This window comes from Chiloscyllium plagiosum, unplaced genomic scaffold, assembly GCF_037043375.1.
Source record: "Chiloscyllium plagiosum isolate Xiang-an unplaced genomic scaffold, Cpla_swu_hap1 HiC_scaffold_10, whole genome shotgun sequence".
Taxonomy (NCBI): domain Eukaryota; kingdom Metazoa; phylum Chordata; class Chondrichthyes; order Orectolobiformes; family Hemiscylliidae; genus Chiloscyllium; species Chiloscyllium plagiosum.
The window spans coordinates 100325228-100343300 of NW_028270148.1; the positions used below are offsets into that span (position 1 = coordinate 100325228).

Here is an 18073-nt window from a genome sequence, read left to right on the forward strand (position 1 = left end):
AACCCACCCCGAGCCTCCGTATGGCAAGGTTTCCCACGGTCTGGTTGCTCAATCCGGTGGGGGGGGTGGGGGAGTCGAATGAGGAGGGAGTGGTTCCTCCTCTCTGGGGATCCTGTCCCACCGACAGAAGGTCACATTCCATTAGCTTCCCAATCACTACAGCTCCCCCCCACCCCCTCCACATTCCTCCCTTCGCCAGGGCCTGTGTGAGACCACTCCACGTTTTGCATTCCAATTTCCGGCGATGATCCTGTGCCGGGGACGCAATCCCAGCAGTGACCACCATCAGATTGACCAGCCGCTCTCAGGAGAGTGGACATTCTCCCACACGGGGGCACTATGGGTAACCACGGTCAGTTAACTACTCAGCCGCCATTAACTCCGGTCATAGCGCCACACGCAGGCCGAGCCTGGGGCGACCTGACTTTTCAGACAGCGGGCAGAGCCAACTGTCTGCCACCTATAAAACTAAGCCCCTTCCAACTGAAGGAGGCATTGCTTTCAACATAGCGACAGTTCAGAAACAAAGGCCAGATTGAGTCCACAGTGACAGGATTGGCTCAGCTGACCTGCATAAACACAATGTAGTTGGAAAGAAGGCTGACAGAGAGGCAGCAAAATGGAGTTGAGGAATATCAGAGCACTCATAATCTACCCTGCACCAGGGCAGACTGCACAGAAGGGGTGAATGGCCTTAATCCACTCCGTCAGTGGGTTCCAGTGCCACGGAACTGGTGAGCTGCTGAGGAGGCCATTCTCAGCCCATTGTACTTGCACCAGCCCCATTACCTGACTCTGACCGCCTCCCCACATCCCTGCACACCATTACGATTCAAGGAAACCACACACCCACGGCCCTCAGCTCAAGTTGTCTCCAGCACGGTTATCGTGACTGAGAGGATTCTGAGGTCAGTGAACTGGAAAACACAGCCCTGACACTCCCAGCCTAACACCTACCCAGCCCCCAAAACCATGCCCATGATCACGCTCAAATACACAGCCCACACACCTCGCCCCCCCCGCCCCCCATGGCCTGATGCTGTGTCCATGATCACGCTCAAATAGAATCCCCCCACCCCCATTGCCCAATATTGTGTTCCATGACCACACTGATAGAGACAAGGAATGGGAATTGAAATGATACAGTATAGACAGTGACCTTTCACCCCTTTCTATCCATGCTGGCTATCTGAGAGGAGCTATCCAATGAGGCATTTTCCTTGATCGAAAGTTTATTTTTATTTCGTGAGGTGTTGCTGGACCGACCTGTAAGGCGGCTTCCTTTCGGTGCAGGCTTGTGAGCAGGTTCTTCCAGTCCTCCTTGGCAGTGGACACTTTGGTCTGGATGGCTTCGGCCTTGTCCTTGCTGAGAATCCTGCCCAGCAGCTCGCCTTTGGAGATGAGAGTGTTGAGTTTGCTCTGACAGGCCTCGCTCTCTGACAGGAAATCCTGAAAGCAACACCAAAATGGCCGTCAGCAGGAGAGGAAGTGGCATCACCTCAGGATCTCCTGAAAAGTGCAGCCGCCGCAGGAAACCAAGCAACCGATTTGCGCACAGCAAGATCCCACAAACAGCAATGACTGCACAGTTAAACAGGAGAAGAACTTACATTTATATAGCACCTCATCACACCCTCCACAAGTACAAACAAACCAAGGAGTCTCTGTCACTACTGAAAGGTTGTCAGGTACAATGGGAAGCCATCACAGACACCAGTTGTGTGGAGGTAAACACGCAGCAAACATTTTGTGCGAAATGACTTGTCTCTGAATTTTACTGTCAGCACAGTTTGATGCATAATTCGGATAACCAATTAAATTCTTTCATCTTATTGCTTAAGGGATAAATATTGACCAATGCACTAGGAAAGCTTCCTCAGCAGCGCCATGTGATGCTACAATGCTTTTTAAGATTATCATCCTTCTTTGGCGATAAAAGCACCTTTGGGCAGCTTGAGGTTGCAAGAGGCACTACATAAATGCACATATTCGTTTCAAAGCCGACTCTACAGGCATACAGGACCTCAGTTCAGCACCTCACCTGATTAAGTGGTGTCCCCAGCTCTACAGCACTGCCACAGCTCTGCACTGGAATGTTTGAACCTACAGGGGGCGCTCAGAGATCTGGAGTGGAATCGGATTTGAACCCCTCTTCCTGCTGACTCAGGAGTAGGAGTCCTACCAACACAATATCAGTACAACTGCAGAGCCCTGGATGTTACATTCTCAAAGAGCTCAGCCCTTGCACTCCTAGAATGAACTGACAGGTCTGAATATGTGGTATTAGCTGTGCTCTGCCTGTAACAGTCAGCTTCAGGCCCCAAGAAGTCCTGATTCAGCTACTGATATCGGAGGTTGGAGGCCCCCTAACCTGAGCACAGAAATATATTCATCAGTTACACACTTGAACTGGAGCCCAAAGGGGACGAGGATCCAAATGTTAACTTGCAAGTAGCATCTTAACTGGAGGGATCACCTTGTGAGCTGGCACTGGGGAAAGTGCCCACCAAAGTTGTTGCAAAAGATCAAATGAATTGCCAATGCCCTTCAGGACAGAGAGTCTAACGTCAGGGTGGCACGGTGGCTCAGTGGTTAGCCCTGCCGCCTCACAGCACCAGGGACCTGGGTTCAATCCCACCCTCTGCTAACTGTCTTTGTGGAGTTTACATGTTGTCCGTGTGGGTTTCCCTTGGTGCTCCAGTTTCCTCCCACAGTCCAAAGATGTGCAGCTCAGGTAAATTGGCCATGGTCAATTACCCATAGTGTTCAGCGGGTGTGCAGGCTAGGTGGATTAGCCATGGAAAATGCAGGCTTACAGGGATAGGGTAGGAGGTGTGGTTCTGGGTGCGATGCTCTTCAGAGGATCGGCATGGACACACTGGGCTGAATGGCCTCCTTCCACACTGTAGGGATTCTATGATTCTGTCAGCCTTAGCTGGTCTAGCTTTCACTGTATCCCACTACAGCCTCACAACTTCAATGCATTATCTGGGCCGCCATGGCACCTATTGTTAAAGTTCACTTGAGAATGTAACTTCAAGAAAGTTCTGGGAATTACATATGATAGAACTGAAACCAACATGGTCATTCTAAAAGATGAGAGACTTAACCAACAATCCAGGTCTTTTTCAATATATAATTTCAGTTACATCACACTGTGAACTTTTGCTATAAATTCTGTGTCTTACGATCTTATTCTCCACTTAAACCTGTGGACTACAACCTGGTGTTGTGTGATTTTTAACTTTGTCCACCCCAGTCTAACACCGGCACCTCCACATCATCCCACCTGGACATGGCTGATTTGCATTGCTTTGTGCAAATGACCCAGCATGCATTCAGCTGGAACACAATTGTTTCCAGGAGCAATCTCAGTCCTTCCCCCTCAAGGCAATAATGGTCAGGAAACACACATTCCAATACTGTTCTCTGCTCCACCAATGTCCTGGACTTCATACGTGGGGTTTGTACCCTTCACTCCATCTTCCTCATGTGCTTCACATTAATCTTCCTCTGTAGGATGTTGAAACACTGAACTCTCGACATAAGCACAACTCCCTTCTCATTTACAATTCAGTGCCAAGTGTTAAATTGGACGAATCTCTTGTCCTCTACACTGTGACTTAATCACTGCCTCATTAAAAATAGAACAACTTTAGCACAAAGATAGAGAAATCTCGACTATAAAGAGATTCTTCTGCTGGGCAAGTACAGAACAAACAAATTAACGTGCTCAACCTCACCATAAACTCGACACAACAGTATCTTCAGTTAGAACTTGGGTACCTGTCTGTAACTTCTTCCAGACAGATACTAATGTGATTCTAAACCCCTCAATATGAAAACCTATACAAACAAGACTGTGGCCATATACTCAATTCAAATACAAACTTGATCTTGGACATATACTCAATACAGCATTCAATTCTGGTCTCCCTTCTACAGAAAGGATGTTGTGAAACTTGAAAGGGTTCAGAAGAGATTTACAAGGATGTTGCCAGGATTGGAGGATTTGAGCGATAGGAAGATGGTTGTTTTCCCTGGAGCGTCAGAGGCTGGGCAGGGGGGAGGGTGTCCTTATAGAGGTTTATAAAGTCATGAGGGGCAAGAATAGGGTAAATAGACAAGGTCTTTTCTCTGGGGTGGGGAGTCCAGAACTAGGGGGCATAGGTTTAAGGTGGGAGGAGAAAGATTTAAAAGGGACCTAAGAAGAAACCTTTTCACACAGAAGGTGGTACGGGTATGGAATGAGCTGCCAGAGGAAGTGGTGGAGGCTGGTGCAATTACAACATTTAAATGACATCTGGATGGGTATATGAATAGGAAGGGTTTGGAGGGATATAGACCAAGCGCTGGCAAATGGGATGAGATTAGGTTGGGATATCTGGTCGGCATGGACGGGTGGGACTGAAGGGTCTGTTTCTGTGCTGTACATCTCTATGACTCTCTGAGTGTATACAGAGGAACCACGATTATCCAAAGGACATGGGCAGGCAGTATTGCATTTGGTTAATCGAATTCCGGATAATTGAATGCTGGATAACACAGTTTAGCCGAGCGTCGGGACCTTGCGACCTTGCCGGATATTCTGATAGTCAGATAATCGAATGTTGGATAATTGAGGTTCCTCTGTGTACTGAATTCAAATACAAACCTGACCCTGGCCATGTATTCAGTTCAATTACAAACACTACCTTCAATTCAGATAGAAAGTATTGGAAGGTAATTTTCACCCAAAATCGGTGAGAAGTCAAGAAACCAACAAGTGCAAAGGGATTTTCTGAACTCATTCCCTTTCATTCAGCTTTGCATTTTTGCATGTTTTCCTTTTTCCTTGTGTTTTATCACAATGACTACTGTCACCCCTGTGCTCTGTGAGCTCCTTACCTGCAGTTTCTGAATGATTGCAGTTGCTTCGTCGATGTTTTGAGGTGTATCGAAGCAGGTGGTGATCTTGGTGTTGATCATCCACTGCTGGAACTCCCTGAAGGTGGTACGGAATCGCTGCTCCAGTGCCCTCTCCTTATTCTGACAATACTTTGCAGTCTGTAAACAAAGGCTGTAGTGAGCAGAAACAAGGAGACGCCAAGTTATACGAAGGCTTGGGCATGAGAAATGTTGTAGCCTGTCTTCTCCATTTACAGGTGAGACTGAGCTTTTTTTGTCAATTTCCAAAATGTTCCGTTTCGAGCACAAAGTCACAACCCGAGTTTCTGATATTTCTGACCAAGCAGCAGTCTGGACTGCTTAGATCAACAGTGTAAGTGGAAACATCAAGGCTCCTCCAACACCCAGCCACTATTGGGCACCTAAGGTGACCGCACCATTCTAAGCTCAGTGCATCAGTCAGTTCAGGGACAGTTTCTTCCCGGCTGTTATTAGACTACTGAATGGACTCTCTAGCATCAAATAATTCTGTTCTAGCTAATGTTGATCTCTCGTGTACACCCTGCATTGCCTGTGTCTAAATTTTCTGATCTGTACAACCTTGCTTACTATGATCTGCCTGTACTGTTCGTAAACAAAGCATCTCACTGTACTTTGGTACAAGTGACAATATATAAGTCAATAAATTAATACGTTAGTCCACTACATGACAACTTTGGCACTTTTCATCAAAACCAACCACTACAGTGGCTTCATAACAGCTTCCATCAGAATCAACTGAACAGAAACCCAACAGGTTCCACTACAACAATTTACAAAGAATTTTACAGATTAGAAACAGGGTATTCAGCCTACCTGAGTATTTATGCTTCCTGAATCTCCTCACACTTGTTTTATCTAGCTCAATCACCACATCCTTCTGTTTATTTACCCTTCCTATAAGTTATCAGCGAGTCATGGAGATGTACAGCACGGAAACAGACCCTTCGGTCCCACTCGTCCATACCGACCAGATATCCCAACCCAATCTAACCCCACCTGCCAGCACCTGGCCCATATCCCTCTAAATCCTCCCTATTGATATACCCATCCAGATGCCTTTTAAATGTTGCAATTGTACCAGACTCCACCACTTCCTGTGGCAGCTCATTCCACACACACACCACCCTCTGTGTGAAAAAGTTGCCCCGCAGGTCTCTTTTATATCTTTCCCCTCTCACCCTAAACCTATGCCCTCTAGGTCTGGACTCCCCCACCTCGGGGAAAATATTTTGTCTATTTATCTTATTCATGTCCCTCATGATTTTATAAACCTCAATAAGGTCATCCCTGAGCTTCCAACATGCCAAGGAAAACAGCCCCAGCCTATTCAGCCTCTCCCATATCTCAAACTCTCCGATGCTTGTAAATCTTTTCTGGATTTTTTCAAGTATAACAACATTTTCCTACAGCAGGGAGAACAGAATTGAAAAAAGTGGCCCTTAAATGTATGCTGTGGTGAAAGTTATCTGATTTATAGACAGAAGTATGTTTTTGTGTAAGTTTTTAGAGTTAGGATTTCAAAATAGTGGCATATGGGTAACAGTATTTTTTGTGAAAGGTTTAAAGAGAAACTGCCTTTCAGGAACATTGACCTGATCCAGTATGTATCAGACAGTAGAGATCCCTGGAGTGTTAATGATTAATTGTTAACACTGTGCTGGTAGGAATGTAAACATTGAGGTCTATTTGCTTTTTTATTGGTTTATGATAACCAGGCATTTATTTAGCTTAGGAAACCTAAGAGATTAAAAGTTTTTGAGCAGTTATGGAAGAAATGTGACTGGAGCCAGAATCACAATGAAGTTTCTGTCCTAGAAAGGAATATAGAACAGTTCAGGGAATATGCTACCTTAATTAAGTGCTAATTTATGAAATTTACAGACTAGGAACACTTGGTTAAGAAGCGACAGGCAATTAAAAGCTGGGCAAGTCTAAGCTCTCAGTTTTGTGCTCACTTAAGACTGCACAGTTCACTGGAAGGAACTGAGAACAATGAGCTGGGTCAAAATTATAGATTTGGGATAGAGAAAGTTCTTTCTCTGAATGTCAAATTGTAAAGTGATGGTGTTGGGTAATAGATGACCTGTTGTTTTGCTGCGTGTTTTAAGAGTTTTTCAGCTATGTTCTATATTTAGATAGCTTGGCTTGTCTTATTTTATGTTTTTCCTTTTATTTAATAAACTTATGTTTTTACGATTAAATAAAATCTGCAGCTTTGTGTGCTTATGCAGTGACACCACATTAAAATATGAAAGTTATGATCTATCAAGCCAGGTTTCAGACCTGTCCCAATGGTAACATCAGCTGGCTTTGCAACTATCTGTACACTCCTTGCAATTGTGTGTTTTGCATTCAGACTGCTCCCTGAGTAAAGAACCGAAAGTGGGCCATTCTTTCAACTAGCTAGACGTGGGTGGCATGATGGCACACTGCTGCCTCAGAGCCTCAAAGACCCGGGTTCGATTCCACCCTCCGGCGACTGTCTGTGTGGAGTTTGTAAGTTCACCCTGTGTCTGTATTCCTCTGGATGATCTGGTTTCCTCCTGCAGCCTAGGCAGATCAGCCCATGGGGGATGCCAGGTTATGGGGACAGGATGGGTCTGGGACTTGGTGTGATGGAGGGTCAGTGCGGAATGAAGGTGAAAGTGACCCCCTCTGGCCTTGGTGGTGCTCCTAACAGTGGCCTTTCATCAAAGGACACCAGTGCTGAACTCCAGCTTCAACCAGTCTCCTCAGATTGAGGCAGGGCTGCCTGGCCTGAAAACCCGTCACCAACTTAAACACCGACCTGCGAGTGAGGAATCAAACCTGGATAGAAAGGATACACCCCTAGTCACCTCCGTGCTGTGCTGTGTAAAGCATTATGGTTCATCTGGTGGAGTTTAAGACTTCCTTCGAAAAGAACCTACACCATCCACAATGCAACAAACTCTCAGAACTGTAGCCGGGCAATGCCTGGAGTATAATCTGAACACATCCCCGGCTCTGGATGTGAGGGTAATACTCACCAGGGAGAGATGATATCCTGTCACTGGACCAGTCAGCAAAAGGCCAGGCTAAAACTCTAGGCACGTGGGCTCAAATCCCACCACCACAGCAACTGGGGCAATTTAAATTTGACTAATAACATTAAACCGTGAAACTCTCATCGCTTGTCATTGAAGTTCATCTGATTCATAAATCTCCCTTAGGGAAGGAAATCTGCAATCTTCATCTGACCAGACCTACATAAGACCCCAGACTCACAGCAATATGATTAGCTGCCCTCTGAAATGGCCCGGAGAGGCACCTCCTTAGTGGGCAATGAGGGATGGGTGAAAATGAGGACTGCAGTTGCTGGAGATCAGAGTCTAGATTAGAGTGGTGCTGGAAAAGCACAGCAGGTCAGGCAGCATCCCAGGAGCAGGAAAATTGACATTTTGGGCAGGAGCCTGATCTGTTCAGTGACACCCATATTCCACAAAAGTATAAATTAGCAGAAATCTTCAACAGGACGCAAACTGATTTCAATATAAATGGAGACTTACCTGTTGTATTCTTTGATCAGAGACGAAACTTTATCTGAATGTGAACTCAAATCCTTGGAAAATCTGCAGAGGTCATTGAGTTGACCTTTCAGGGACTCACTCATGCTTTCTGCCTCTTTCAGAGCTTCCTCTGTCTCCTGCACCAGAAATTGTACACTGAGTCACTGAGCGGACAGCACAGATTACAATAACATTCATCCTTCAGGAGACAAAACGATGGAAAATTGTACATCAGCAACTGCATGGAAGAGTGAGAGTGGCCAAAACACTGCAGGGAGACCTCCTCTCATTGGCTGCTGGGGGAGGTGACACCACTAGAGGCTGCCTCCAGGAGCTGCGAGCCAATCAAAACGCTAGTACCTCAGCAGCGCCACAGGGCAGCGGTGGCCATGACCAGGATTGCACCATAAAAAGGACTGACCCCCCAACAGCCCAACCTGACTCCCACCCTCTATGACACCACAGCCAGGTAAGTGGGGTCAAGGGACCAAGAGGGATTGTTCTCCAGGAGAGGCAATGTGCATTAGGACGCAGTATGTGTCAGAGAGACAGTGTGTGAGAGAGAGAGAGAGAAAGAGAGAGAGTCAGTGTGTGTGCGAGGGGGATATGGCGTGAGAGAGGAACAGTGTATGAGAGAGGGACAGTGTGTGTGTGAGGGGCGTCAGTATAAGAACATAAGAAATAAAAGTAGGAGTAGGTCAGCCCACTCCACAATTCTGATCTTGTAGTGGCTTCACCTCCACTTACCCGCTCGCTCACCATAATCCTTAACTCCTTCACTGTTCAAAAATCTATTTATCTTTGCCTTAAAAATGCAGAAGCCTCAACTGCTTCACTGGGCAGGGAATTCCACAGATTCACAACCCTCGGGGTGAAGAAGTTCCTCCTCAACTCAGTCTGAAATCTGCTCCCTCTTATTTTGATGCTATGCCCCCTGGTTATAGTTGCACCCACCAGCAGAAACAACCACCCAGCTTCTGTCTGATCCATTCCCTTCATAATTTTAAATGCTTCTATAAGATTCCCCCCCAGTACTTCTAAATTCCAATGTGTATAGTTCCACTCTACTCAATCTCTCCTCATAAGCCATCCCCCTCGACTCCGGAATCAACCCAGTGAACCTCCTCTGTACTCCCTGTAAATGTGAGGGGCTCAGTGTGTGGGAGACAGACAGTGTTTGTGAGAAGGTTAGAGTGCATAGGGTAGGCAGCATTTATGGCAGGAATTTGTGTGCAGAGTGGTGGATAGTGTGTCGAAGAGCAAGTATGAGCAGCAGGAATAATGTGTGTCGCAAGGGACACGTACTATCTTTGACCTAGTTAGCGGTGCTAGAAGTAACACTTAAAGTTGTCAAACCATTTACACCTGAAAGCAATATATTCTGCTACAAAATGAATTGTGGGATAGCGTCTGCTTGAGTCTAACGGAACATTTTCCTTCAGCTGTGAGTCACTGGTTTAGTCATTGATTTAATGACTCACCAGTCAAATCTGCTTTCCAGAAAACAGCCAAAGTTTCAGCTTTCAAGGTTGGAATTACTGTCACTGAGCCTAAACTGTTTAAGCTGTTAGGTACTGCTGTGAACGGTGTACAATTACCAGTTAGGAAAGAGTTGTGTAAATGCCCTGTTAACAATATCAGAGCCCGGAGCAAGCTGATGTTAAATTGCTTTGCTCAGAGATTCCCTGGTCCCCTGCAGAGAGCCCACAGGGCCCCACACAAACCTTTGCTTTCTGCCAGCATTCTACAAGCTCTTCGTCTGTTGTTTTGTCCTGTAGCTGGGACAGGCTGTGTGAGCAGGCCGTGAGACTGGCCTTGAACTCCGTAAGGTCCTTGTCCAGCTGAACGACCTGTGCCTGGAACTCCTGCTCGGAGCTAGTGGTCTGACTGAGCATGGTCTCCAGGCCGCTCTGCGCCTGCAGGGTGCTCTCCTCCCACTGCTGCCAGTCCGCCCGCAGGGCATCCAACTCCCTGGCCAGTGCCTCCCGCCCGCTCGCTGCCGTCTGCTCGCCCACCTCTGCGGCCAGAGCCTCCACTCTGTTCAGACGCTCCCTGCCATTCCGTCTGGAAACGATCAGCTCCTGAGAAATGGAAAGCATTCACTGTCACCAGTCCTGTCATAACTGTTTGTGTAAGCCCTCCTGAAAGTTCACAGTTGAGCAAGCGCTGCGTAACATCCTGCAGAGGATGTTAACCCTCACACTGCCCACGGGCAAGGTAAGGGAGGAGGCTTTCCACAGACCGAATCACCCTCGACATTTCTTCGCAACAACTGACTGCATTTACGTAACTCCTGGAACGAAGTAAAAACCCCCCTCCTGCCTCCCCCCAGAGCAACAGACAAAACTAACACAGAGGCACGTGAGGGAGTCTGTTAAAAATACACAACATACAGTCAAAGGTAAAGTAAAATTTCAGATCGTGAGCAGGATAAACTGTACAGTTGATCTTCAGGACATTCACCACACAGCGATCTTACTAACCCTGCAGGGCAAGCTTTCAGGAGATAATTAAGGACAGTGTCAACACCTCGAAAGTAAGCATTTGCAAAGTACAGTGATATGGCGCCTGTTGTAACACTCTTGCCCTGGAGTCACGCAGTTTCAGGACCAAGTGCCCACACTGGGGATGGCACACTAGCAATAACGCTGACACTGCAGTGCAGTGCTGAGGTGGTGCTGCCCTGTCACAGGTGCCTCAATGAGAATTTGAACCAGTCTGCCAGCATGGATAGACGTAAAGGATCCTGTGGCCCTATTTTGGGAGTAGAGCACGGGTGTCCTTGTCAATATTAAGTTCTCAAACAGCAGATTACCGGGTCAATTGCTATCGCATTGCTGACTGTGGGAGCTTGCTGTGCACAAATTGACTGCCACACATCCTACTTTACGATATTGACAAAGTATACTCCATTGGTTGTAAAGTGCTTTGAGAATGTCCAGTGGTTAAGAAAGGTGCTACATAAATGCAAGTCCTTAATCGTTCTGGGTCTGTTCTGGGCACTGCACTTTTTAAAGGATATCAGGGGTTTGGAGAGAGTGGGGTGGAGGTGTGAGGAACGAAGGATTTCAGTTATATGTGGAGGCTAGAGAAACTGGGATTGTCCTCTTTAGAGCTGGGGAAAATATTAGGGAGGTGATGGCCTAATGGTATAATTGCTGGATTGTTAATCCAGGTAATGGCTTTGGGGATTCAGGTTTGAATCCTTCCATGTCAGATGGGGAATTTGAATTCAATAAAAGTCTGGAATTAAGAGTCTCGGATTTGAACCCGAGTCTCCAGAACGTTACGTGGCTCACTGGATTACCAGCCCAGCGATTATACCATGAGGCCATCACCTTCCGCAGCTCTGAGAAGAACAATCTCAATTTCTCTAGTCTCCACTAATATTGAACCATTACAAACCCATTGTCAATTGTTAAAAAAAACCCACCTGGTTCACTAACTCCCTTTAGGGAAGGAAGCTGCCATCCTTACCTGGTCAGGCCTACATGTGACTCCAGACCCACTGCAATGTGGCTGGCTCTCAATGGCCCACTGGACAATTAGGGATGGGCAATAAATGCTGACTAGTCAGTGTTGCCCCATGTCATGAATGAATTAAAGAAAACGGGATGGCTCAGTGGTTAGCACTGCTGCCTCACAGCGGCTGGGGCCCAGGTTGGATTCCAGCCTCGGGTGACTGTCTGTGTGGAGTTTGCATGTTCTCCCTGTGTCTGTGTGGGTTTCCTCTGGGTTCTCCAGTTCCAAAGATGTACAGGTCAGGTGATTTGGCCGTGTTAAATTGCCCATAGTATTCAGGGATGTGCAGGTTAGGCGCATTGGTCAGGGGTAAGTGTAGAGTAATAGGGTAGGGGAGTGGGTCTGGGTGGGTCACTCTTCGGAGAGTCGGTGTGGACTTAGGGATTCTATGATAAAAATGATGCAAGGCATAAAACCCCTAAGGGACAATGATGATGATAATACTGCACTGAATACTACACCCATCACTGGTTGCCCAGAGGGCAGCTGAGAGCCAGCCATAATACAGCGGGTCTGGAGTCATATGTAGGCCAGACCAGGTAAGGATGGCATTTTCCTTCCCTAAAGGGCATCAATGAACCAGGTGGGTTTTTCCAACAATTGACAAGGGATTTATAGTCATCATGAGACTCTTAATTCCAGATTTTTATTGAATTCAAATTTCCCCATCTGCCATGGAAGGATTTGAACCCGAGTCCCCAGAACATTACGTGGCTCACTGGATTACCAGCCCAGCGATTATACCATGAGGCCATCACCTTCCGCAGCTCTGAGGAGTTCAATCCCAATTTCTCTAGTCTCCACTAATATTGAACCATTACAAAGCTCCAACAATCAACAGAGAGGCGAACATGGAGGAACAACATGAGGAAAATCAATCAATAAAGTTGCTAAGGATGGAGCTAGAGAGAGTAAAACCCTTGGTCTGCATCAAACAGATCTGCACATCATAAGGCAATTTAGCAAAAAGACAGCCGAGGTGCAGTTACACCTTTGCAAGATGTCACTAGAAATAGAAATTATTCCCGAAAACTGGGAGAGCAGGTAGTGTTATTCCTATGTTTTAAAAGGGAACTAGAACAAGGAGATATAGACTGGCTTGATACTTGTGATAAAAATGGTAATTATTATCCTTACTCAAAGTGACAATGGGGAGTAATGTCAGAAATAGAAGCAGAATGAAATGTGCTCAGGGGAGATATGAATCTTTTGAACACTGGAACAACACAAGGGAAAGAGGAGATGAGGGTCATGTGCTCGATGTAATATAGTTGGACTTTCTAACAACTTTCCACAAAGTCCTCAACCGTAGACTCATGACTAAGACCACAGCAGGGGTCATAGGACAAGAAGCAGAATGAATCAAAATCTGACAACAAAATGACAGAAAAGAAAGTCAAGGCAAAGCATAGCCAGACAAATTAGTAAATGGAGTGGCACAGCATTCCACAGGGGATGGGCGCTGGGCCGTGCTGTGAAGAGACAGTCACCACTTGGATTGAGAAACTCTCTCATCTACTACACCGCCGCATTTCCCAGGTCCTGGGAATCCCATGCAACAGCTATTACATTAACTGCACCGTGAGAGCCTCTTACTGTGGCACGGTGGCTCAGTGGTTAGCACTGCTGCCTCCTAACAGTAGGGACTAGGTTCAATTCCACACTTGGGCGACTGTTTGCATGTGGAGTTTGCATGCTCTCCCATGTCTGTGTGGTGCTCCGGTTTCCTCCCACAGTCCAAAGATGTGTGGATTAGGTGGATTGGCCATGAGGAAATGCAGGGTTATAGGTAGGGGGTAGTGCTCAGTGCCTTTGAATGGGTGGTGTGGGACCCGATGGGCCAAATGGCCTGCTTCCATACTATAGCGATTCTATGATTCTTAGAACAGGGCCACTGCAAATGCAGTGAGTTTTGAAGGGTAGTCACTGTTGTAATCTTGGAAAAATAGCAGGCAATATGGGCACAGCAAGACTAAAAAAAAACGACCATAGAGTCTTAGAGTCATAGAGATGTACAGCACGGAAACAGACCCTTCAGTCCAACCTCTCCATGCCGACCAGACATCCCAATCCAATCTAGTCCCACCTGCCAGCACCTGGCCGATGTCCCTCTAAACCCTTTCTATTCATATATCCATCCAGATGCCTTTTAAATGCTGTAATTGTACCAGTCTCCACCACTTCCTCTGGCAGCTCATTCCATACACACACCACCCTCTGTGTGAAAAAGTTGCCCCTTCCGTTTCTTTTATATCTTTCCCCTCTCACCCTAAACCTATGCCCCTCTAGTTCTGGACTCCCCCACCTCGGGGAAAAGGCTTTGTCTATTTACCCTATCCATACCCTTCATGATTTTATAAACCTCTATGAGGTCACCCCTCAGCCTTCGATGCTCCAGGGAAAACAGCCCCAGCCTATTCAGCGTCTCCCTATAGCTCAAGCTCTCCTACCCGGGCAACATCCTTGTAAATCCTTTCTGAACCCTTTCAAGTTTCACAACATCCTTCCGATAGGAAGGAGACCAGAATTGCACACAATATTCCAAAAGTGGCCTAACCAATGTCCTGTACAGCCACAACATGACCTCCCAACTCCTGTACTCATACTCTGACCAATTCCAAACGTGACCAGATCATCTGTTTGAAGGTTTGAGGGATAAATGATGTTAGGAAACTGGGGAGAGCTCCCTGTGGGTCCTTGGTTTAATGTCTCATCTGAAAGATGGCACCACTGCGCTGTCTTTCAGTGCTGCACTGCCCAGCCAAGATGCCCAGGTTTCTGAAGAGGGGCTTGAACCCGTGACCAATGAATTCAGAATGAAGAGGGGACCTCTGCTGACACTGTACTGATCGATCTATCCTGCTGCTTATCAGATTCCCATTGTCTAGTTTCTGCGGATCAGAGGCCGGGTAATGATTCCCACCGTGACTTTCTTCAGCTTTCTCTGCAGGGCTGTCGAGTCTCCCGATAAGTCTGACCAGCGGTGAAGTTCCTCCTTAGCCGAGGTCAGCCAGTTTGTTAGTTCTTGCACGGCGATGTTATACTGCTGATGGTCTTGCACCTGATCCTCCAGCTTCTTCACCTTCCCCTGCAAACAAGAGCAAATCAAGCTGTAAATGCCACCATGTTGAACACTGGAAATGTTGTGACCCACAACACATGTGCTTTACACACTGTTTCACATCCCCTAACAACATCCCATCTCCCAGTTTCCTCATTTCCCCTTCCCCCACCTTATCCCAGATCCAACATTCCAACTCGGCACTGCCCTCTTGAGCTGTCCTACCTGTCCATCTTCCTTCCCAAATATCCACTCTCCCCTCCTCTCCGACCTTTATCTACCTATCGCATTCCCAGCTACCTTCCCCCAGCCCCACCCCCTTCCCATTTATCTCTCAGCACCCTTGGGCCAGCTCATCATTCCGGATGAAGACCTTATGCCCAAAACATTGATTCCCCTGCTCCTCGGATGCTGCCTGACCGGCTGTGCTTTTCCAGCACCACACTCTTCGACTCTGATCTCCAGCATCAGCAGTCCTCACTTTCCCCTTCCCCTCCAGACCTGCTGAGCTTCCCTAGCAATTGTTTGATTCAGGTGAGTCCCCTTGGCTTCAGGAAGTTCACTTGAGAGACTGAAATGTTATCTGCATAGATAGGGCCGAGAGTCAGGATCTTTTGCCCAAATGGCTAAAACAAGGGGGCGTGCATTTAAGGTGAGAGGCAGAAAGTTCAAAGGAGATGTGAGGGGTGCGTTTTTTGATTAGAGATTAGATTCCCTACAGTGTGGAAACAGGCCCATCAGCCCAACAAGTCCACATGGACCCTCTAAAGAGCAACCCACCCAGACCCATCTCCCTCTGACTAATGCACCTAACACTACGGGCAATTTAGCGCAGCCAATTCACCTGACCTGTACATCTTTGGACTGAAAATGGTAGGACTCTGCAGTGCGCTACCAGGAGTGATGGTGGAGGCAGATACATTAGAAGCTTTTAAGGGATTTTTAGATAAACACATCAATATGCAAGGAATGGAGGGATATGGACCAAGGGCAGGCAGAAGGGATTAGTGTAATTTGGTGTCATGCTCAGCACAACTTCATGGGCCAAAGGGCCTGTTCCAGTGCTGTGCTATTCTATGTTCTATGCTCGACTTGCAGATAAATTCAATTGTTATTGAGTAGTTACATATTTTAAGAGTATCTAGGACTATTCCTGCATTCTTTGATTTATTAATATGAGGTGCAATCAGCATATTGTTGTATACTTATTAATGTTTATCTAGGCTACAGGAGTGGCATAGTGGTTAGCACTGCTGCCTCACAGTGCCAGAGACCTGGGTTCAATTCTAGCAAAAGGCAACTGTCTGTGTGGAGTTTGCACGTTCTCCCTGTGTCTGCGTGGGTTTCCCCCGTGTGTTCCAGTTTCCTCCCACAGTCCAAAAATGTACAGATCAGGTGAATTGGCCATGCTAAATTGCCCGTAGATTTAGGTGTAGGGGAATGGGTCTGGGTGGGTTGCTCTTCAGAGGGTCGGTGTGGACTTGTTGGGCCGAAGGGCCTGTTTCCACACTGTAAGTAATCTAATCTTAAAAAAAAATGTTAAATTTCTCAGCAAAAATCTTTATCAAGTAGTCAAGTGTGTCATTGTTTGAAATGAGGGAAACCAAGCACATTGAACAGATGTATCCTTAAGCATAAGCCAGTTTGAAATACTCTAATGATTCATTAGGTTTATTTAAAATTCCTACCACTCTCTGCCCACGTTCTCTGTTTGTGCAGAGACTACTGAAGTTACCTTACTTAGAAAATGCCTGCAGGATGTTAAGTAGCAGAATACCTTGTATTCAGAAATAAAGGAGATATTACAGAGATAGGAAAGGGTTAGAGGAATATGGGCCAAACAGAGGAAAATGGGACTAGTTCAATTTAGGAACGGGCCAGTTGGGTTTAAGGGCCTGTTTCCATGCGGTATAACTGTGACTCTGCTGGAACTGGGGACTCCTACTGAGCTGTGACTCTCAGGTCCCCTTTCACCCTTCACCCTTGCGCCTCTGCCAGAGTCAGCACAGTTTCTACAACTTGAAACTCAGACAGATCACATGCCCTGCACAGCAGTGACAGAGTTGGTTACTGTCACACACACACATACATTGATAAAATGATTAGCAGTGAACATGGATCACTTTACTCTCCACAGGAACTGGAAAAATCAGTTTGGCATTGGTACCCAAGAGAGGAGTTCACAAAATTATTTCAAAATAATATCTTAGAGCGGGATATTCTGCAACTGGCCAGAGATGAGGCTATAATAGGCTTGATATTGTGTCATGTGACAGGAATGACGAATGACCTCAGAGTAAAGGCACCACAATGCAGCAACAATGCCAGCATGATTAAATTTTACATCCCGTGTGAAAGAGAGAAGAGTGAGTCAAAGACTAGTATCTTAAACTTGAAAACTGGCAACTGTCTGGACACGAAAGCTGGGCGAGATGAAGGGGATAATCAATAGAGACACAGTGACTGACGTAGAGTCATAAAGATGTACAGCATGGAAACAGAGCCTTTGGTCCAACCTGTCCATGCTGACCAGATATCCCAACCCAATCTAGTCCCATTTGCCAACACTTGGCCCGTAGGTATTTGAGAAGGAAAGCAGAAGTAATGTGGGGGCTGGTTCTCCACAGAGTGAGAATGAGGTGGTGGGGGAGGGGTGTTAATAGTAGATAATAAGGATCTGGTAGATGGAATACAATGGGGAGAAATGCAAAGATTTTCACTTTAAGAATAAGAAGAGCAGAGCATTATTAAAATGGAAAACAACTGTGGACTCTTGAGGTGTAGAGGGAGTGAAATGTCCTGGTGAGTCCCAAGCAGTTAGTATGCTAGCTTAGCACTGTAATTCAGTGAAAGGGGCCACCTCAGTGTAGACCTGTGATGGAGTCTGGATGGCTCATGGGGCAGTGAGTCCCCCCACTCGGGTGTTAAGACGGCCAGGGGAGTGGTTTCCCCAGATAATGTCCGATGGGCACAGAGTGAGCATGTCCTTCAACCTTACCCTCTCATGGAGCTGAAAATGCAAACTATATTGCGC

The 18073-nt window shown here is 46.6% G+C and overlaps 1 protein-coding gene across 15 annotated transcripts in view; it reads right to left on the reverse strand.

The window, feature by feature from the left end:
* Window positions 1–18073, reverse strand: part of syne1b (spectrin repeat containing, nuclear envelope 1b) — a 629476-nt gene that overhangs the window by 350332 nt on the left and 261071 nt on the right. For all 15 annotated transcript variants that reach the window (XM_087991586.1, XM_087991587.1, XM_087991592.1 and 12 more), the window contains 5 exons: window positions 14902–15066; window positions 10181–10537; window positions 8457–8593; window positions 4888–5059; window positions 1267–1449 (listed from right to left, as the gene is read on the reverse strand). In XM_087991586.1, coding sequence (XP_087847712.1) covers window positions 1267–1449; window positions 4888–5059; window positions 8457–8593; window positions 10181–10537; window positions 14902–15066 — 1014 coding nt within the window. The remainder of the gene's footprint in view (window positions 1–1266; window positions 1450–4887; window positions 5060–8456; window positions 8594–10180; window positions 10538–14901; window positions 15067–18073) is intronic.